This window comes from Ranitomeya variabilis, chromosome 2 (genome assembly GCF_051348905.1).
Source record: "Ranitomeya variabilis isolate aRanVar5 chromosome 2, aRanVar5.hap1, whole genome shotgun sequence".
In the NCBI taxonomy this organism is placed as follows: Eukaryota; Metazoa; Chordata; class Amphibia; order Anura; family Dendrobatidae; genus Ranitomeya; species Ranitomeya variabilis.
This window is the reverse complement of record NC_135233.1, coordinates 457,484,010-457,507,705: the sequence shown is the minus strand read 5'-3', so window position 1 is coordinate 457,507,705 and position 23,696 is coordinate 457,484,010. Positions and strand designations below refer to the sequence as shown.

General features: G+C 44.8%; 1 protein-coding gene across 5 annotated transcripts in view; it reads right to left on the bottom strand.

Moving 5' to 3' along the window:
• Nucleotides 1–4,719: 4,719 nt before the first annotated feature.
• The window catches only part of TESMIN (testis expressed metallothionein like protein), a 104,658-nt gene continuing 85,681 nt past the window's right edge, over nt 4,720–23,696 (bottom strand). Inside the window, exons 9-12 of one of the 5 annotated variants that reach the window (XM_077287381.1) lie at nt 12,574–12,663; nt 10,364–10,501; nt 7,163–7,272; nt 4,720–6,335 (exon numbers count right to left, since the gene is read on the bottom strand). In XM_077287381.1, the coding sequence (XP_077143496.1) occupies nt 6,164–6,335; nt 7,163–7,272; nt 10,364–10,501; nt 12,574–12,663 (510 nt within the window). In that variant the 3' untranslated portion in view covers nt 4,720–6,163. The remainder of the gene's footprint in view (nt 6,336–7,162; nt 7,273–10,363; nt 10,502–12,573; nt 12,664–23,696) is intronic. The other 4 variants (XM_077287380.1, XM_077287379.1, XM_077287384.1 and 1 more) reach the window with 4 other exon arrangements.

The following is a 23,696-nucleotide window of genomic DNA, read 5'->3' as shown; positions in this document are numbered from 1 at the left end:
ATCTGACCTGAGGTCAGTCTACTTGGAAACCTGCTGTCGCCTCAGAGTTTAATGCAAAAACCACGTGACCTTTGACCCCAGCAAAGGCGATCCCGGAGTGTTTTGTTACAATACTTAATGCCCCCATACACATTAAAATAATGTCCGCTGAACCCGCCGATATCGTCATTCGCCCGACGGTCCAATGATGGTCAAGAGAAATTTAGATTGTGAATGTATGTCAGATTTGGGACTGCCAATCGCACTGTTCTCGCCAATGTGCCAGTGGATGGCTTTCTCATAGAGAACACCGGCCCAACGAGTGCTCCTGTCTTGTGTATAGGAGTGTCGACTGAGATGGCTGTCGGCCAAGGACTGGAATAGTGTGACAGGACCAGTTCGGGGTGTTTTGGCATGGGTACAGAATTGACTGCAAGCACAAATTTCTTACCAGTCACAGAGTAATGCCATGGTGTTCTGCATGGAATTCCTGTATATTTCACTGATGGAACTGAGGAGGAATAAACAATTTCCGGGCTAGATTTTGAGATTTATGGATCTCTTTAATCAGTTCTAAAAAAGCAGAGGACACAACCATACCTTCAAAAAGAACAGGATCTTGTTCAGAGTCATCAGACTGAGACGGACAGAAACTTCAGAAAAGTGCATTGGCTTTGATATTTTTAGTACCAGGTTCGCATGTCGCCAGAAAATTAAGTCTAGAAAACAATGAAGCCCCCCTAGATTACCTTGTGTTGGGTCTCATGACTGATTCTAAATAAGTCAGATTTTTGTGCTTCTTGATGACAATGATCTTTAGTTGTTGTTTAGCACTGAAATTTAGCACCTTCTAGGTAATGACGCTGTCACGATATGTATTGCACCCAACAGGGGGTCAGTCAGTGGGTGGTGCAACATACACAATGGGATGGAAAAGGAGTGAGGAAGGCCCTACCAATAGGGAAATGAAGGAAGGGACTCCCCTGAGCTCAAACCGAAGCCTGTCCCTGCACTCCCCTAATGCCCTAAGTGGGTCCTTCCCCCCACCAGCATCAGGAACCTCGTCCCTCATTGTCACCTCACACTGCCCCGGCTAGTGCACTGGCCATCAAGGAGCGCTAGCCTCACCACTGCAGATGGTACCACACAGGGTATAGTGACGAAAACAAAAGAGACAAAGAGCCAACACAACACTAAGCTTCCAGACACTGCTGCCAAGCTCCACACCACAGATAGCACAGCAACAGGACTCCAAAACACCAGTAGTGGCTGACACCAGAGAGCTGCTCCTGCAAGGCTGGTCTCCATAGACAAACTCTATCACCAACAGTCAGCTGATGCATCAGGTGACTATTTACAGGATGGTGGGAGTGGTGACTACCCACATCAGCTGACCTAGCAACACTGCAGTTCCACCAGATTGCCAATGGGGTGAACTAACATTAACCCCCGCTGGTCCTGAGAGGAAAAAAGCTACTTTTAAAACAGAGTGGAACCAGAGCCGCCATGAATCCATCGTGACAGACACAATCCTCGAAGACCCATTAGTTTCCCAACAATACATGTTACATGTTGTTTTAACCCCTTCACAACATGCGCCATATATATATAGGTCACGTGTCACGTCTCCCCCTTTGAAGTGGGCTCTGGCACGGAGTCTGCATCTTTTCTGGCATGTCAGCTGACATGTGCCCCTAACAGCCATGGGTGGATTCGTGATCCACCTGGGGCTGTTAACATGCTAAATGCCACTGTCAGCCTCTTCATAGCAGATGAGCATTTCAGCTACACATAGCAGGGCTGCAGCGATCCACAGATTGCAGCTTCAAGTCTCTTACGGAGACTATTGAAGCATGTAAAAAGTGAAAAAGAAAAAAGGTTTTTAAAATTATACAAAATTTTGTTGAAATATACACAGCTCTGGCAAAAATTAAGAGACCACCACATCAAAACCCTGTCATGGGCAGCCCAATCTCCAGACCTGAACCCCCTTGAAAACCTCTGGAATGTAATCAAGAGTATGATGAATAGTCACAAGCCATCAAACAAAGAAGAACTGCTTACATTTTTGCGCCAGAAGCAGTGTGAAAGACTAGTGGCAAGCATGCCAAGACACATGAAAGCTGTGATTAAAAATCATGGTTATTCCTCAAAACATTGATTTCTGAACTGTTCCTGAGTTAAAACATTAGTATTCTTGTTTCTAAATGATTCTGAACTTGTTTTCTTTGCATTATTTGAGGTCTGAAAGCACTGGGTTTTTTAAATTTTGACCATTTTTCTTTGTCAGAAAAAAATACAAAATTTATTGCTTGGAAATTCGGAGACATGTTGTCAGACATTTATAGACTAAAAGAACAATTTACATTTTACTCAAAAATATACCTATAAAGAGAGAAATCAGATAAACTGAACATTTTGCAGTGGTCTCTTAATTTTTGCCAGAGCTGTAAGTTTAAATCACCCCCTTCAAAATAAAACAATAAAAAAATATAACAAAATACACATATTTGGTATCACCGCGTTCCGAAATGCCTGATCTATCAATATAAAAAGAATGAATTCGATCTGTAAATGGCGTAGCGAGAATAAAAATTTAAACCGCCAAAATTACATTTTTTGGTTGAAACAACATTGCAATAAAATGCATTAACGGGCTATCAAAACATTGTATCCATACCAAAATAGCGTTAATAAAAAACGACGGGTCGGCACGCACAAACATAAGCCCTCACCAAGCCCCAGGTCCTGAAAAATTGAAAAACTATGTTGCTGAGTTCCAATGAGCTATTAATACACAATTTTCTATTTTTGCCAAAATTATGTGCTAAATTCTTCTTTTGGACATAGAGAGACAGATAGATGATAGATAGATAGATAGATAGATAGATAGATAGATAGATAGATAGATAGATAATAGTTAATAGATAGATAGATAGATAGATAGATAGATAATAGATAGATATATCTATAGATAGATAATAGATAGATAGATAATAGATAGATACTAGTTAATAGATAGATATATCTATAGATATATCTATAGATAGATAATAGATAGAAATATAAGATAGATAGATAATAGTTAATATATAGATAGATAATAGTTAATAGATATATATATATATATATATATATCTATAGATAGATAATAGGTAGATAATAGATAGATGATAGATAGATAAATAGATAGATAGATCGATAGATAGATAATAGATAGATGATAGATAGATAGATAGATAATAGTTAATAGATAGATATATCTATAGATAGATAGATAAGATAGATAGATAGATAGATAATAGTTAATATATAGATATATCCATAGATAGATAATAGATAGATAATAGTTAATAGATAGATAGATAGATAGATAGATAGATAATAGATAGATAGATGATAGATAGATAGAAGATAGATGATAGATAGATAAATAGATAGATAGATCGATAGATAGATAATAGATAGATGATAGATAGATAGATAGATAGATAATAGTTAATAGATAGATATATCTATAGATAGATAGATAAGATAGATAGATAATAGTTAATAGATAGATAGATAATAGTTAATAGATATATATATCTATAGATAGATAATAGATAGATGATAGATAGATAATAGATAGATGGATGATAGATAGATAATAGATAGATAATCGATAGATAATAGATAGATAGATAGATAGATAGATAAAAATTGATGGGCATACATGAATTGGCCAATTTATGTGTTAAGAACCTTCATTTTCATTCATTTGCAGAGGTACAAAAAAAAATTGCAAACTTTTTTTTGAGTAGTAAAATATAGATTATATGTTTTTAATGTTTTTCTGTGTTTTCACATGGCCTAAACTTATACATAGTGCTGCTGTGATTTCTTGTTTCTAGATAGATAGATAGATAGATAGATAGATAGATAGATAGATAGATAGATAGATAGATAGAGAGAGAATATGTTTTATGTATTTGCACATCATGGAAATGTTTATATTATGTGTTTTCTTTATTTGTGTTTTTAATCCACAGAATAAATTATGGGTAAACTCTGCATTGTGTATGCAGTTGCTCAGATGCAGTTGCATCAGTACCTAGGACATCAGCACATATTTGCCTCATTAATATGGAATACGCTCTTAGGAAGTGTGACAGAAGCAGCGTTGTGCTCATATAGCAGATGTAGCGGTCACCATGGCTGAGCAGCAGACATAACCTCTATACAGCTTCACTTACATTAATACAGGGATTATCTTTCAATAAACAATACAGATTAGGAATGGGCAATAAGCCACAGTACGCGGCACCATATGTACATACAGGATTTTAGTGGAAGATGAGAGAGGCCAGTCCCAGTCACATTACTAATAGGAATCTGTGATGTAGAAAAAACTTCTATAAACAGCGCTGTTTAACTTCTCCAAAATACGCTCCTCAGCAGTGACATTGCAACACCAAGAAGGAAAAGTTGTGGAAATATGGAAATCGCAGGATGAATAGACCTGTTACTGATATGATCAATGTGAATAGCGGCTACATGACATGACTTCACAGCATTTTTTAACATGAATTTTTATTGAACATTTTCAACAAACAGTTAAGGCAGAAGAACCCAACGTTTCTCTATTATAGAAGAGAAAAGAATAAGAGTAATCACAGTAACCTAAAATATGCTGTAACCAGAAAAACAAACAGTAAACATATTTAATGTGAGATGCAAATGTATTATTGATAAGTGATGAAAGATGCTGAAAATTCAATCCAAAAATTGAGAAAAGATAAATGATGTTGCAGCAGGCCTTAGTTGTGTTTACATTGCATAGGTTTGGTTTTTTAGTGTTTCGCTTGTGCTTTTTCAGGCGGGTTATGGAGAGAAACCACCTGAAAAAGACGTGTGCACATATCCTTTAAGGGGTTTCCCAGGAATACTCATTGTTAGCCTTACTTTAGGATAGGCCATCAGTATATGACTGTTAGAACTTCCAATCAGTGGACCCCTACCAATCAGCAGAATAAAGGGGTTGCTCGAGCACATGACCGTAAACAAGTGTTATCCGTCAATCCGAGATAAAAATTGCGGCATGCACGAGCTACATCCGATTATCGGATCGCACTCGGCCATTCAAGGCTCCATTCACATGTATATGTGCTATCTGAATTATTTGCAGATACAATACTTTTCAGATATCTGGGCTTTTTTGCAAGCCAATTATCATCAAATACAAAAAATGAAGACATGTTCGTCTTTAAAGGGGCTGTCTGTCTCTTTACGTGATTGCAGACGTCTGAACCCTAACCAAACTGCACACTGTCAGGAATCACGGGTATTGCCATAGAGCAGGCGGTCCATGTGCTTTCATACTTCCGGGCCACATTCCAACTAGACGTGTCCGGCCTCGCTCAATACAAGTGAGTTAAGGGAAGTTAGAGCACGTCTAGTCGGCATGTGACTGTATGTATGCAAAACAGCATACTTGTGGTCCCACTTTCACTGGCAATACCGGTGAATCGTGACAGCGAGCGCACTGCGCATTGTCAGCATTCAGAAGTCTTCAGTCACATAGAGTTATTGCAAACTTTTATCAGAACTCCGGACAACCACTTTAATCTAATTTGCAATTCAAACTTGACCATTAAATTGAATAAATAAGTAAAAAAAATGCACAGCACTAACTTGCAAAATGTTATTTTATTTTATTTTTTTGCATATGAGAAAAACGTATACCAAGCAGATGGAAAACATGGACACACAAACCAAAAAATAATGAAATACCAGTCCATTTTTTAATTTTGTATGCAAAAAACCCCCAAACATCTGAATGAGGCATAAGATAGTTTATGTCAAGAGAATAACAATATTAAAGGGACTCTGTCACCAGGTTATTGCCACCTAATCTGAGAGCCGCATAATGTAGAGAGAGAGATTCTGATTCCAGTGATGTGTCACTTACTGGGCTACTTACTGCAATTTTGATGAAATCTGTTCTAGAACTTCTAGATCGGCAGTAGAGAACTACAGTAAGAATCCCAGTAACTGATACAACACTGGAATCAGGGTCTCTGCCCCTACATCATGACATTCTCAGAAGGGGTAACAAATATCTGGTGACGGATTCCCTCTAAGTTGTATAACATGCTATATATTAAGTTACAAAGCTATGTGAGTACACCATGGACAGCTGTAATTATTGCGGGTCCTTCTGTAATATCTGTTCTAGGCATTTACCAAATTCTTCAATTATCATCTGCTCCGCAAATTTAGCAGAAAACTGTTCTCTTTCAGCTATTTCAGCCCGGGCTAAAAGACAGGAACATGTTGCTCTCACAACTTCTATGGAAGAGCAAGTCCGTAAAATACTAGAAGCAAAGAATAACATTACTGTCATTGATATACAATGTCTCGTGTATAAATCACATTGATGCAACAAGCTGGTAATTCACCAGTTCTACTTCTTTTAAAGGAAATGTGCTTAAAGGGGTACTCCGAGAAATGTAATAAAAATAGGTAATTAAAATAAATAAAGTACATTTAAATATTACAAATGTTACTCAATACCTTCATTTAACAAACATTTAGCAAAAAAAATAATCTTTGGATAGTGCACTACCAGGACTTTCAATATGTCAGCTCTCAGCAGTTCCCAGCTATCCCAGCTGTGGGGTTGTAGGACGGGCTATATGAATTTGATTTGCGTTGCATCTCTGTTATGTAACTATTGTTTGCATTTTAACTCCAGTTACAAGAGAAATATGGCATCTGTTTCCAGTAAAGGAAATCTTTCACCATGTTTTTGCTATGTAATCTGAGAGAAGCATGATGTAGGGGCTGAGACCCTGATTCCAGAGATGTATAAATTACTGGACTTCTAGATACAGTTTTGATAAAATCCCTGTTTTCTCTGCTGCAGATCTACCAGTTCTGTGAATGCTGAGCTGTGTATAACCCCTGATTGGCAGTTTTCTTTCTACACTGTGCACAAAGCTGCCAATCAGTGCCGGGGGCGGGGTTACACAGAGCAGGAGGACTATATGGCATGAGGCAACTAGTCCTTTAGTGATAATCTCCTGCTGAAAAAACTGTGACTTCAACAAGCAGCCTAGTAAGTGATATATCACTGGAATCAGGGTCTCTGGCACCAACATCAAGCTGCATCCTAAATACATATAATCTACCATTGTCGTACCTCTCCATATCTGCATATTGCTGCTTATTCCTAAGGTATTTGCTGTCTGGGCTCTCTTCATAATTCTTACATGTGATACATTTACACATAGTAGAACACAATATTTTAGCCTATAATAAATGAGAAAAAGAAACAATTCTTACAATTAATAAGTCTAATTCATGGGCATCTACTATATAATTGTCTAAGGGTCACATCCGTCTGTCTGTCCGTCCTTCTTTCTGTCTTTCTTTCTGTCACGGATATTCATTGGTCGCGGCCTCTGTCTGTCATGGAATCCAAGTCGCTGATTGGTCGTGGCAAAACGCCCACGACCATTGCCACGACCAATCAGCGATGCGCACAGTCCGGAAGAAAATGGCCGCTCCTTACTCCCCGCACTCAGTGCCTGGCGCCCGCATACACCCCTCCGGTCACCGCTCACACAGGGTTAATGTTGGCGGTAACGGACCGCGTTATGCCGCGGGTAACGCACTCCGTTACTGCCGCTACTAACCCTGTGTGACCAAGTTTTACTATTGACGCAGCCTATGCAGCATCAATAGTAAAAACATCTAATGTTAAAAATAATCAAAAAAATAAAAAATCATTATATACTCACCTTCCGCCGCCTTTCCCACTCCTCGTGATGCTCCGGCCGGTCCATGCAAGCGGCACGTTCCGGTGGCAAGGATGGACTGGGAGAAGGACCTGCCATGATGTCACGGTCATGTGACAGCGACGTCATCACAAGTCCTGCGCGCCTGCGCGAGAAGGATCTGCCATGACGTCATGGTCACGTGACCACGACGTCATCACACCCTGGGTCCGGAAGCTGCCGCCTGCACCCCACACAGGCGACAGAACTACAACGCGCCTGCGGAAGGTGAGTATATGTTTATTTTTTATTTTTTTAACCTGTGACATATGTGGCTTGGCAATATACTACGTGGCTTGGCAATATACTACGTGGCTGGGCAATATACTACGTAGCTGGACAATATACTACGTGGCGCTGTGCTGTATACTACGTCGCTGTGCAATATACTCCGTGGCTCTGTGCTGTATACTATGTCACTGGGCAATATACTACGTGGCTGGGCAATATACTACGTGGCTGGACAATATACTACGTGGACATACATATTCTAGAATACCCGATGCGTTAGAATCGGGCCACCATCTAGTCACTCTATATATGATCATTACTTCTAACTAGAACAGCAGGATCGCAGCACTAGTGATTAAAGAGGTTTTCCAATAATTATTTCTTTTACGCCCCAGGCTGAAAAGGTTAAAAACAAGAACGTTACTCACCTTCCCCTGCTCCACCTCCCTTCGCTGCTCTCCCCCCAGACTATGCTAACAGGCTGTAGTTGTGGTGTCACGGCTATAAAACACGTGACCACTGCAGTCAATCACTGGTAGTAAGTTATATGGGCTACCTTGGCATCAACACTGACTGACAGGTCTGAAACAGGGGACAGGCAGTAGGCGGGAAATAGGCAAAGAGGGCAGGAGAGATGATAGTGCAATGTCCAACCCCAATGTCCCCATTCTAAAGTATGCAGAGCAGAGCTGTAACCGCACCGCCGACACTGGCTGACACTCGTCACTCAGGACCGGGGGCACAGTTACAGCAGCCGGTGACTGAACCAGCGCCGGCGTCGCCCCGTGACTGCGACCGGAAACTCTGCTGGGAGAATAAAGTTAATTTTCCCCCATAGCGTTTGGCTAAGAGTAGGCACCGGGCAGGTTAATAACGCTATTATCCTGCAAATTAACCCCAAATCTTCAGGTTAAAATCTTTTTTTTCTGGTGACAGGTTCCCTTTAAAATGTATAAATCCTTCTAAACAGAAGGAAATCCCGATAATGAACCAAAAATAAATCCCAAATACAAAAAACATAGATACTACCAACAAAAGTATTTAGAGACACATAATCAAATAATGAAAAACATATATTTTATTACACAAATAAAACCAACACAAAACAAGGACATATTAAAAATGGTAAAAAAATATCACTCCCTGATGAAGCAGGAGCGAAACGGCGTTGGAGTGATGTGAGGAGGTGCGGCATGTCCCTGTATTAATTCGTAATGATTCATTTTCTGCACCTTCCAATCATGTGCCTTCAGATTATTGCATTCTTTAATCATGTATTTTGCTAATTCTTCTCATGTGAGTTCTGTCTTCATGTATATACATATTTCTGAAAGATCTGATTAATTTATAGCACTTTACCTAGAATTCTAGCATACATTTACATTCAAGGTTAAAGTCTTCTATTGTATCTGTGACACTTATAAATAAATATGTGGATTATAAATGCTTTTGCATTTTGCATTTTGCATTTTGCTTTTGCATTTATGATAGAACACTTATCCACACTTTTGAATATCTGGACATAGACTAATGGCAAATGTACCATGATTTATTTATGTGGTCATTAACAATATAAATATCGGTGATTAATGTTAATATAACAAATTCTATTGTATAATGCTTAATATATATATCATTTTGTTTATGTTTGCATTTAGTTGTTGGAAGGATTGTGTTATTTTCATGTGTGTGTGCCCCTCCCTCTCCTGAGTGTTTTTTTTTAACCATTTTTAACATGTCCTTGTTTTGTGTTGGTTTTATTTGTGATTTATTTGTGTAATAAAATATATCTTTTTCATTATTGATTTTGTGTCTCTAAATACTTTTTTTGGTAGTGTCCCTTTAAAATGTCCGTCCTGAACAATTGAGTACAGGACTAAACATATAAAAACTGGGTTCAACAATGGAAAGTTGTTGACATGTTGGGGGTCAGTGGAGCTGTGTGATCCACAATCTTTCCTTTTCCATGTATTACGTTTCCATGAGTTATTGTTCATCTGTCATTTCGCCTTTTTTTACTTTATAACTGATTTGTGTGTTGCCTTATTTTTCGCCTTTTATTCTACTTTACATATTAAAGCGTAAAACTTTAAGACGGTCCTGATATGCGCTAATGGATCCATAGCCTTTTGGAGAGAGTGCGGCCGTTTGACTGTCGGACAGCAGTGTGTATTTTGGGGGTCTCATCACCCCCGTGTGTTTGATACTGTCCATTCTGCCAGCTCTGCTCTCTGGTGCCTTAACGGTGCAGGACTTCTATTACAAGTCTATATTGAATATTGAAAATACAGAATATTGAACCCCATTAATTCCAAACCTTAAGCTTTACTAACCTCGTAACATGCACAGTAATTTTTACGACAACCAGATCTTTTGCAATTGCATCCTTTTGTATGCCTAGGTATGACATAGCCGGTTTTGGCCCTTCCAATCTTGGGTTGGAAGGCTTCTGGGTTTTTATATAGATACACCTGGAACAAATGAAAGAATATTTATATGTAGGAGTATAATCTATATGCAGCGCCCCAGAGTCCTGGTCGTTGCAGTACTGTGGCTCCGCCGCTAAGGGGGGCTATGGTCAGGGGCTGGCTGGCATTTTTCAGCCTGGGGGGCAATCACAAGGCAGTGGCCCTTCAGTTGCGGTGGCCCTACTTTTCCCTAATAATCTCTGGCCACTGCATAAAAGTAGCAGAGATAACAGGCTTTAAAAACAGACTGGTTCATAGATATGGGAACAGAACGGAGCTTGCTGCATAGATATGGTAGCAGAACCAAGCTTGCTCCAGAGATATGGGAGCAGAACCGAGCTTACTCCAGAGATATGGGAGCAGAAACGAGCTTACTCCAGAGATATGGGAGCAGAACCGAGCTTATTCCGGAGATATAGGAGCAGAACCGAGCTTACTACAGAGATATGGGTGCAAAACAGAGCTTACTACGGAAATATGGGAGCAGAACGGAGCTTACTACAGCAGTATGGGAGCAGAACCGAGCTTACTACAGAGATATGGGAGCAGAACGGAGCTTTCTACAGAGATATGGGAGCAGAGCAGAGCTTACTGCAGAGATCTGGGAGCAAAACAGAGCTTACTACAGAGATATGGGAGCAAAACAGAGCTTACTACAGAGATATGGGAGCAGAACCGAGCTTACTACAGAGATATGGGAGCAGAGTGGAGCTTACTGCAGAGATATGGGAGCAGAACTGAGCTTACTACAGAGATAATGGAGCAGAACTGAGCTTACTGCAGAGATATGGGAGCAGAACGGAGCTTACTACAGAGATATGGGAGCAGAACCGAGCTTACTACAGAAATAAGGGAGCAGAACCGAGTTTAATAAGTCTACTACATGGAACCAAGCCTGCTACATAGAAACTGGAGCAGAACCGAGATTATGGCATACATACGGTACCATAATCTAGATTACTACATTGATACAGTTCTAGAACCAAGTTTACTGCTTAGATATGGTGCCATAACAGAGCTTACTTACAAACATACATACAATACGGCTACACAGTGCCTACTACTGTCACCACTACACAGCGAATACATAATATTATAATATCACCATTACCTCTATATGAAACTACATTCTATACAAAGACCAATGATACCACCATACACCCTTTACTATGACTGAATCACATTTAGCTGCTACTAAATTTAAAAAAAAGTTACCTAAAAAGAGCAATATTACAACCTAACAGTAACCGTATATTGGTAGATACCAGTTCCACAGAACAAGTGATTACAGTACAGTTATATACAGTATATAGTAACTTACACATGACGTTCTTTCTGATTCAGATCGTTCACTTTTCTATCTGGCCCAGACCGACATGACAACTTCTCCAGCCAGGACTCGTCTGCACAGATTACTATAAAGGCACATTTGACTTCTCACATTTCTAGCGCCGTCCCCATCTATTCCCAACCTACAAAAACTCCCCATTCTGTGTGCACCTGCAGTGTGGACCACTGACCCCAATATTTAATCAATTGTGTCATTGCTAGGATTACTCCCACCCCCCAAAATCCCACAGAAAGTAGTAATGCCCCTACTGTGCAACGACATGTATGGGCCTTTGAAGGATATAAATATATAAATACAATTGTAAATGCATTAATTAAAAAAAACCCACAATACTAAGTGCTATTTACATGAACTCTGTATTTACTGTCAGTGTACATGTAACACAGTGATCACTGGTGACATTATACACAGGAGCTCTGTATATAGTGTCAGTGTACAGGTAATACAGTGACCACCAGTGACATTATACACAGGAGCTCTGTATATAGTGTCAGTGTACAGGTAATACAGTGATCACTAGTGACATTATACACAGGAGCTCTGTATACAGTGTCAGTGTATAGGTAATACAGGGATCACCAGTGACATTATACACAGGAGCTCTGTAAAAAGTGCCAGTGTACAGGTAATACAGTGATCACCACTGCCAGTGATGATATATACAGGAGCTCTGTATATAGTATACAGTGTATAGTGTCAGTGCACAGGTAATACACTGACTCACCAGTGACGTCTCTAGCTGAAGTCCTTCATCTTTGCTTTTCTCATTCATGCAGCACAGACCACCATCGCTTCTTCCAGCCAGGACTCGCCTCTGCATAAAAAAACACAGTTATCTAGAGCACAGCTTTCAGAGCACATTCCCCACTTTTTCCCTTTCTTCTACACTACACATCTGAATACAGAGGTCCACCCACAATCAATATATAATTGGTTATTATGCAACCTCATAGATTGCAAGCTTACGAGTCCCCCATCATGTGCAGTCCCCCTTACCTCCCACTTCATGTGCAGTCCTCCTTACCCCCACTTCATCATGTTCAGCCCAACTCCCCCACTTCATCATGTGCAGCCCAACTCCTCCTTCATCATGTGCAGTCCTCCTTAACCCCCAAATTCCATCATGTGCAGCCTCTTTTAACCCCCTAATTCCATCATATGCAGCCTCCTTTAACCCCCTAATTCCATCATGTGCAGCCTCCTTTAACCCCCCAATTCCATCATGTGCAGCCTCCTTTAACCCCCTAATTCCATCATGTGCAGCCTCCTTTAACCCCCCAAATTCCATCATGTGCAGCCTCCTTTACCCCCCAAATTCCATCATGTGCAGCCTCCTTTAACCCCCCAAATTCCATCATGTGCAGCCTCCTTTAACCCCCCAAATTCCATCATGTGCAGCCTCCTTTAACCCCCCAAATTCCATCATGTGCAGCCTCCTTTAACCCCCCAAATTCCGTCAGTCATGTGCAGCCTCCTTTAACCCCCCAAATTCCATCATGTGCAGCCTCCTTTAACCCCCCAAATTCCATCATGTGCAGCCTCCTTCAACCCTCCAAATTCCATCATGTGCAGCCTCCTTTAACCCCCAAATTCCATCATGTGCAGCCTCCTTAAACCCCTCCAAGTTCCATCATGTGCAGCCTCCTTTATCCCCCCAAATTCCATCATGTACAGCCTCCTTTAACCCCCCAAATTCCATCATGTACAGCCTCCTTTAACCCCCCCAAGTTCCATCATGTGCAGCCTCCTTTAACCCCCCAAATTCCGTCATGTACAGCCTCCTTTAACCCCCCAAATTCCATCATGTGCAGCCTCCTTAACCCCCCAAATTCCATCATGTGCAGCCTCCTTTAATCCCCCCAAATTCCATCATGTGCAGCCTCCTTTAACCCCCCAAATTCCGTCATGTGCAGCCTCCTTTAACCCCCCAAATTCCATCATGTGCAGCCTCCTTTAACCCCCCAAATTCCATCATGTGCAGCCTCCTTAACCCCCCCAAATTCCATCATGTGCAGCCTCCTTTAATCCCCCCAAATTCCATCATGTGCAGCCTCCTTTAACCCCCCAAATTCCGTCATGTGCAGCCTCCTTTAACCCCCAAATTCCATCATGTGCAGCCTCCTTTAACCCCCCAAATTCCATCATGTGCAGCCTCCTTTATCCCCCCAAATTCCATCATGTGCAGCCTCCTTTAACCCCCCCCAAATTCCGTCATGTGCAGCCTCCTTTAACTTCCCCAAATTCCGTCATGTGCAGCCTCCTTTAACACCCCAAATTCCATCATCTGCGGCCTCCTTTAACCCCCAAATTCCATCATTTGCAGCCTCCTTTAACCCCCCAAATTCCATCATGTGCAGCCTCCTTTAACCCCCCAAATTCCGTCATGTGCAGCCTCCTTTAACCCCCAAAATTCCATCATGTGCAGCCTCCTTTCACCCCTCCCCACTTCTTCATTTGCAGTTACCCACCATTTAATTTAAAAAAAAAAAAAAAAAAAGTTTTTTTTATACTTACATCACCACTCGCTCCCTTGCAGCGCCTCTCTGCTAGCGTCCTGGCCGGGACATGTCGGCACGTGCGCGATGACGTCATCGCGCACGCCCGACACCTGACCCGGAAGCATAGAGAGATATCATGGAGGGAGCAGGAGCTGTGCAGCCGTCAAGCTGACAGCCACGCACAAAGCTCCTGGACCCGGCGTGGACGTGTGCGCCGACTGTGACTGCTGCCGGCCGCTTCACAGTGCAGCGGCCGCGTCACAGTGCAGCGCACACGGCCGCGCACAATTTGATGTGCAGCTCTACAGCCACCACCAGGCGGCCGGCCCTGATCAGCTGCTGGGGGAGCGGCCCGGGGGGCATTTGCATCTTTGGAACCCGGCCTAGTCCGCCCCTGGCTATGGTACGTCTGATGGCACTGAAGGAGTTCATCTGACCAGGTATCACATACACCAATACATTTCACAGTCGGGCCTCCAGGGGGAGCTAAGGGTGATATTTATTAGGCCACTCCTCACCGTGTGGGTAAACTGGGGGTCAGGCAGGAAGTTAGTTGAGAAAGCTGACTGGGTTGGAACCAGGCAACACCTTGTGGCAGGAGGTGTTGTGGGGGAAGATTCGGTAGGGTCTCTGTCAGGTTTGGGACCCTGACAGAGGCCTGGCAACAAGAAAGAACGTCACGGGACCGTGCCTGCTCAGCATAGCGGCGGTGCCCTAAGAAAGGATCAGAAGCGAGATATATTGTGCTGAGTGAGAAACGAGATCAAAGCAAGAAGGAGAATACCAGTAGGAGTCGTGCTGTAAGACCGAGGCAACATCCTACTGAGGCGCACAACCGGCGGCCGGAACGCCGAGGAAGTATTCATATATCTAGCTCCAAGCAATACTTCAAACCAACGGCAGGACAGTCAGTCACAGGCGGGCTGTCTCACCTAAATCACCTATGCAGACTTGGGGGGCAACCTGTGGAGAGGGGCGACTCTAGGGTCCCGGAAGAGCTCCGAGCCTACCCGTCATACGGGTGCGTCCCAACCATAACACCGGGAGGGACGGAGGATTAGCAGGACATCATCTAATCGAGTTGTTGTGAGGGAACACGAGAAACAGACACAACAGTTGTGGGGACTATCCCGTAAGCACAGCAGGGGAGGACCACAACACATAGCGCTAGCAGGAAGGCACAGATTTCCACCTGCAAAGAGAACTCTGGAGGTGCCATTGGACCGGCCGGACTTGCGCAGCCTGGTGAACCGTATTCCGGACTGAGGACCCAGAGACCTTCAGTAAAGAGGTAAAGAGACTGCAACCTGGTGTCCTCGTTATTTACTGCACCGCACCACCATCCACATCCATCACATCATTTACTGTGCGCCCCTCAGCAGGGTCACGGACCGGGCCTAGCCACCGTGACAACCCCAGAGCAGAGACTCAGAGGCCCGGTACCGGGTACCCCTCGGCCCTACGGCAGTGGGGGCGCTACAACTTGGCGTCACGAACAGGATCTACTTAAGCCTGAAGAATCAGGTCATGTGTGCCTTGGAACTGTGATTTATTGTGCTTGGACTGTACTTTATTGCAAAGACTGTGTGTTGCAATTTACCGCCAAAAGTTCCCGCCAAAAGCCGCCGCCATTGCAGCGCCACAGGGAGCACAGAGGAAGAAGGGAGTGCCATGGGAGGAGACTACCAAAGCGGCGCCAGAAGTAGTGACCGCCCCCTCCGACTCCTGCTGCGAGAGGACGACCTACCCAGCAGCAGAGGAGAACCGCCCCATGATTTGCAACGGCGGGAACGAGGTGAAGAAGGAGCCCGACCTCGGAGAAATGGCGGAGCCAGGTGCATGCGTTGCCGCCGAATGCCCGACAGCGACGATGAGCAGCAAGTGCCCGAGCAACGGCGGGGTGATCCCGGCTTGCCCTCACCCATTAGAGGCGGACTCGCGTCCACCGCCGGTGAAGGACCTGAACTCCTTGGAGCCGCCAGTGGAGGAGCCGAGCTTACCTATCCCAGCCATGGAGCCATGGATGGCGGAGCCACATCAAGAGACCACTCTGGAAGAGCCGCGGTCTGGGCTGCAGCCGATTCCAGTGTCCTCGTCAACGGAACAGATCGACATCGGTGGAATCACATCAGGCGCAGGTATGGACGGCACCCCTACTCCTCCGGCCGATTCTGCTCTCCCGACCGATCCGGCTCCCCTGACCGATCCCGCTCCGGTGACCGCTCCTCACCCCAGCAACAATAACCGTTTCCTCTCAGTGGAGCGGGTAGTCCTCACCCCCGACGCGATGGGGAAGCTGGTACCTCCACTACCGACCAAGATGGGAGAACCCATAGATGTAGGCCCGGACGGGGTGATTCTCCGGTGGGACACCCCCTGGAACGAGCCGTATGGAGCTCCGGGGGAGAGCCTCACCCTTGCGGTACTTACCTGGGAACAGTATAAGCAATGTTTAATCCAACACTGGAAAGATCGGGACGAGACCGAACAACATGATACACAACATAGGAAGTCTGCGCACGGCAGGAAAGACGTGGTAAAGCGGGGAACTGTGCTGGCCTACCACCCGAAGAGGGGATGGGGCTCCATACAGGAACCGGGACTACCAACTGATGTCTTTGTTACTAGTTACAACGTGAGAACCCCCTGCTGTAGCCGAGATGGGGATCCATTGCAAAGAGGGGATCAGGTGACCTACACCCGTCATCGGAATGCACAAGGATGGTGCGCTCGGAATGTCCGCCGATGTGAACCTGAGGGAGCGCCGCCTGTTGCCCCGATCATGACTGATCCAGATTTGACAGATCTTGTTACTATCACCACCGTCCGCCTTGTAGCAGCCGCCGAGCTTGCAAGCAGGATTAGCCTGCAAATCCAGACGCCGGCTGATCTGATGGCACCTGAGAGACCAACTACCAGCACGGGTGCTGCATCGGCCGGGGATAGGAAACCACCTTCTGCACCACAAGAGTAAGATCTTAAAACTCTGAATCTGTAAATAGTTCTTCAAACTGTTTGTTTTTGCTACATTGCTGCTAAAACCCGTCCAGGGTTAACTCTTACAGGGATCCCTTTGTTGACCCGGGATCCCTACTGTTTCTGCTTGGGGTTTGTTTTCTACCTTTTGTTCCGTTACTAAGAAACTGCTGAATCATGAACAATGCATGATACGAACTCCTTGTACATAGTTTGCACCTTCTTAAAGGTGCTCCTTACTGGTTTTACATAAAAGAAGGACTCTTTGCGAAGATACGATTCTTGGAATTTGTACTGGTGTCCTAGCTGCATACGGACTTGCAGCTTGAGAAGCTGCGCTACCTCATAAAGACTTGGTCTCCTCTTAAAGGGGATGTTCACACGTTGCACTTAGGAATGGTATTGCCTTGAGACCGCTAGAGGGCAATAATGTCTTAGAAGAAAGAAAGTAATAATGTTGATATGTAAACGTTAAATGTAACCAACTAGTTAATTGTGAAAAGTGTTTGATAATGTTGATGGAAGAATGAGGACAGAAAGTGAACCCGGACGGGGTTAGTTGGTGAGTCCTCCTAGGAGCCATATAGAGATGGCCTGTTGATCCTAAACTGAAGGAAAAATGATATGTTCTATACTGTGTATAGTGGTGGAAGGGCAGTAGGCCCGGGCTGAACGGGGCGGTCCTGCAAAGAAAGGAGAGGCAGTAGGTCTGGAGCCGTTAGGACAGGCGGTCCTGCAGACGTAAAGTAGGAGAATGAAGCACAGTTGCTTAAGCCTTATAATGTGTTATAAGAAGGTCTTTAGTGGATTTAGAGTGTACATCCTTAAAGGCAATGTTAAATTAATGTTTAAAAATTTTGCACTAAGTAGAATACCCGGTTGGGTGAGAAACGTTATTTATACTAAGTTATTCAAGGTATTTAACCATGTTTGTAACGTTCAAGTGTCCTCACCTCCCATAAAGGGAAGCTCTGTTCAAGTATGCTTACTGTTATTGCACTCACAAAATTGTATGTCTTTTTGCTGACATGTATTGTTGTTTTCTTCCCAGTCCCGGAGTACTGGCTTTAACCGGGGGGGAGTGCAGCGCCCCAGAGTCCTGGTCGTTGCAGTACTGTGGCTCCGCCGCTAAGGGGGGCTATGGTATGTCTGATGGCACTGAAGGAGTTCATCTGACCAGGTATCACATACACCAATACATTTCACAGTCGGGCCTCCAGGGGGAGCTAAGGGTGCTATTTATTAGGCCACTCCTCACCGTGTGGGTAAACTGGGGGTTAGGCAGGAAGTTAGTTGAGAAAGCTGACTGGGTTGGAACCAGGCAACACCTTGTGGCAGGAGGTGTTGTGGGGGAAGATTCGGTAGGGTCTCTGTCAGGTTTGGGTGTTATGATCCTAGTGGCAAGGATCGCAGGTAGGACTAGCTAAGTAACTGATCAGACGACTAGCTCTGGGGAGGTGGTAACTAGATTGACTGCAACCTGATCCTATCCGCGAACAACTATAAGTAGCCGTGGAACGTTACCTGAAATCCTAGACGTCTCTTCACGGCCTGAGAAACTGACTATTCCTGGAGGGAAAGAAAGTCCTCTCTTGCCTCAGTGGAATGACCCCAAAGATATAGAATAGCCCCCCACAAATATTAACGGTGAGTTAAGGGGAAAGCACAAACACAGAGATGAAATTAGATTTAGCAAATGAGGCCCGCTAATACTAGATAGCAGAAAATAGGAAGGGAACTGTGCGGTCAATAAAAAAACCCTATTCAAAATATCCACGCAGAGATTGCTCGAGCCCCCGCACCAACTAACGGTGCGGGGGAAGCAACTCCGTACCCAGAGCTTACCAGCAACAAGAAATCACATATTAGCAAGCTGGACTAGACTCATCATACACAGAAATCATATTGCAGGCAGATGAGCAAAAAATATTCAAACAGAACTTAGCTTATCCTGAAGAGGCAGAAAACGAGATAGTCAGGAGTAATCAGAATAGCACTGAATACATTGACAGCCGGCAACAAGTGGAAGTGAAGCAGAGCTAAATAGGAGCCTCCCTGGTGAATAACGAGGCAGCTGATCCAGCCAGACCCGCAGGATAATAAACCAAACCACCAGGGGGAGCCAAAAAACCAAAGTCACACAATACCATCTGTGACCACAAGAGGGAGCCTGAAAACGGAGTTCACAACATTTGGGACCCTGACAGAGGCCTGGCAAGAAGAAAGAACGTCACGGGACCGTGCCTGCTCAGCATAGCGGCGGTGCCCTAAGAAAGGATCAGAAGCGAGATATATTGTGCTGAGTGAGAAACGAGATCAAAGCAAGAAGGAGAATACCAGTAGGAGTCGTGCTGTAAGACCGAGGCAACATCCTACTGAGGCGCACAACCGGCGGCCGGAACGCCGAGGAAGTATTCATATATCTAGCTCCAAGCAATACTTCAAACCAACGGCAGGACAGTCAGTCACAGGCGGGCTGTCTCACCTAAATCACCTATGCAGACTTGGGGGGCAACCTGTGGAGAGGGGCGACTCTAGGGTCCCGGAAGAGCTCCGAGCCTACCCGTCATACGGGTGCGTCCCAACCATAACACCGGGAGGGACGGAGGATTAGCAGGACATCATCTAATCGAGTTGTTGTGAGGGAACACGAGAAACAGACACAACAGTTGTGGGGACTATCCCGTAAGCACAGCAGGGGAGGACCACAACACATAGCGCTAGCAGGAAGGCACAGATTTCCACCTGCAAAGAGAACTCTGGAGGTGCCATTGGACCGGCAGGACTTGCGCAGCCTGGTGAACCGTATTCCGGACTGAGGACCCAGAGACCTTCAGTAAAGAGGTAAAGAGACTGCAACCTGGTGTCCTCGTTATTTACTGCACCGCACCACCATCCACATCCATCACATCATTTACTGTGCGCCCCTCAGCAGGGTCACGGACCGGGCCTAGCCACCGTGACAACCCCAGAGCAGAGAGTCAGAGGCCCGGTACCGGGTACCCCTCGGCCCTGCGGCAGTGGGGGCGCTGTCATGATCTCTGCAGGCAGAGATCATAGCAAGCCTATAGAGGGACAAGCTCTCGGAAGATGGAACTATACTGACCATGAACTAAGCCTGCCGCGCAACTAGAAATAGCCAGGTAGCATTTCCTATTTATCGCTAGATGCCCAGCTCTGGCCTAAGACCTAAATAGCTAGCAGAGGGAAATATAAGACCTGGCTCACCTCTAGAGAAATATTCCAAAGAAGACAGTAGCCCCCCACATATAATGACGGTGAGTTCAGATGAAACAACAAACGCAGCAGGAAAATAGTCTTAGCAAATTTGAGGTCCGCTTACTAGATAGCAGAAGACAGATAGTATACTTTCATGGTCAGCAGAAAAACACTAACAAAACACCATCCAGAGATTACCTTAAACTCTGGCATTAACTCATAACGCCAGAGTAGCAATCCCTGATCAACGAGAGCTTTCCAGACACAGTAACAAAACTTCAGCTGTGAACTGGAACAAATAGGCAAAACAAAGCATGGACAAAAGTCCAACTTATCTAGTAGTAGTCTAGAAGCAGGAACAAGCACTGAGTGGCATCAGATAACATTGTTGACCGGCAAGAAACCACCAGAGAAATGAGCTTAAATAGCGACACCCACTACTGATGGAACCAGGTGAAACAGGAAAGAGGATGACAAGTCCAATTCCACAAGCGGCCACCGGGGGAGCCCAGAATCCAAATTCACAACAGTACCCCCCCCTCAAGGAGGGGGCACCGAACCCTCACCAGATCCACCAGGGCGACCAGGATGAGCCCTATGGAAGGCACGAACAAGATCAGAAGCATGAACATCAGATGCATTGACCCAAGAATTATCCTCCTGGCCGTAACCCTTCCAGTTGACCAGATACTGGAGTCTCCGTCTGGAAACACGAGAGTCCAAAATTTTCTCCACAACGTACTCCAACTCACCCTCAACCAACACCGGAGCAGGAGGCTCAACTGAAGGTACCACAGGTACCTCATACCTGCGCAATAACGACCGATGAAAAACGTTATGAATGGAAAAGGACGCAGGGAGGTCCAAACGGAAAGAAACAGGATTAAGAATCTCCAATATTCTATAAGGGCCGATGAACCGAGGTTTAAACTTAGGAGAAGAGACCCTCATAGGGACAAAACGAGAAGACAACCACACCAAATCTCCAACACAAAGCCGAGAACCAACACGACGATGACGGTTGGCAAAACGCTGAGTCTTCTCCTGGGACAACTTCAAATTGTCCATAACCTGCCCCCAGATGTGATGCAATCTCTCCACCACCGCATCCACTCCAGGACAATCCGAGGATTCCACCTGACCGGAGGAAAATCGAGGGTGAAACCCCGAATTACAGAAAAACGGGGACACCAAGGTGGAAGAGCTGGCCCGATTATTGAGGGCGAACTCTGCCAATGGCAAAAAAGCAACCCAATCATCCTGGTCAGCAGAGACAAAACACCTCAGATATGTCTCCAGGGTCTGATTAGTCCGCTCGGTCTGGCCATTAGTCTGAGGGTGAAAAGCAGATGAAAAAGACAAATCTATGCCCATCCTAGCACAGAATGCCCGCCAAAATCTAGACACAAATTGGGTACCTCTGTCAGAAACAATATTCTCAGGAATACCGTGCAATCGGACAACATTCTGAAAAAACAGAGGAACCAACTCAGAAGAAGAAGGCAACTTGGGCAGAGGAACCAAATGGACCATTTTAGAGAAACGGTCACAGACCACCCAGATGACAGACATCTTCTGGGAAACAGGCAGATCTGAAATAAAATCCATCGAGATGTGTGTCCAAGGCCTCTTAGGAATAGGCAAGGGCAACAGCAGTCCGCTAGCCCGAGAACTACAAGACTTGGCCCGAGCACAAACGTCACATGACTGCACAAAGACTCGCACATCTCGTGACAGGGAAGGCCACCAGAAGGATCTTGCCACCAAATCCCTGGTACCAAAAATTCCGGGATGACCTGCCAATGCAGAAGAATGTACCTCAGAGATGACTCTGCTGGTCCAATCATCCGGAACAAACAGTCTATCAGGCGGACAACGATCCGGTCTATCCGCCTGAAACTCTTGCAAGGACCGCCGCAGATCAGGAGAAACGGCCGACAAAATTACTCCCTCCCTAAGGATACCTGTGGGTTCAGAATTACCAGGAGAGTCCGGGTCAAAACTCCTAGAAAGGGCATCTGCCTTAACATTCTTAGAACCCGGTAGGTATGACACCACAAAATTAAAGCGAGAAAAAAATAAAGACCAGCGCGCCTGTCTAGGATTCAGGCGTCTGGCAGTCTCAAGATAAATCAAATTTTTGTGGTCAGTCAATACCACCACCTGATGCCTAGCCCCCTCGAGCCAATGGCGCCACTCCTCAAACGCCCACTTCATGGCCAAAAGCTCCCGATTCCCAACATCATAATTCCGCTCTGCGGGCGAAAATTTGCGAGAAAAGAAGGCACAAGGCCTAATGACGGAGCAGTCGGAACCTTTCTGCGACAACACTGCCCCAGCTCCGATCTCCGAAGCGTCAACCTCAACCTGAAAAGGCAGATTCACATCAGGCTGACGCAACACAGGGGCAGAGGCAAAACGGCGCTTAAGCTCCTGAAAGGCCTCTACAGCATGAGGGGACCAATTAGCAACATCAGCGCCTTGTCTGGTCAAATCAGTCAGTGGTTTAACGACATCCGAAAAACCAGCAATAAATCGGCGGTAAAAGTTGGCAAAGCCCAAAAATCTCTGAAGACCCTTAAGAGAGGAGGGCTGAGTCCAGTCACAAATAGCTTGCACCTTGACGGGATCCATCTCAATGGAAGAGGGAGAAAAAATATACCCCAAAAAGGAAATTTTCTGGACCCCAAAAACGCACTTAGACCCCTTCACACATAAAGAATTAGACCGCAGAACCTGAAAAACTCTCCTGACCTGCTGGACATGAGAGTCCCAGTCATCAGAAAAAATCAGAATATCATCCAGATATATTATCATAAATTTATCCAGAAAATCGCGGAAAATATCATGCATAAAAGACTGGAAAACTGAAGGGGCATTAGAAAGACCGAAAGGCATGACCAAATACTCAAAGTGGCCCTCGGGCGTATTAAATGCGGTCTTCCACTCATCCCCCTGCCTGATCCGCACCAAATTATACGCCCCACGAAGATCAATTTTAGAGAACCACTTAGCACCCTCTATACGAGCAAACAAATCAGTAAGCAATGGCAATGGGTATTGATACTTAACAGTGATCTTATTCAGAAGCCGATAATCAATACATGGTCTCAAAGAGCCGTCTTTTTTTGAGACAAAGAAAAACCCAGCTCCC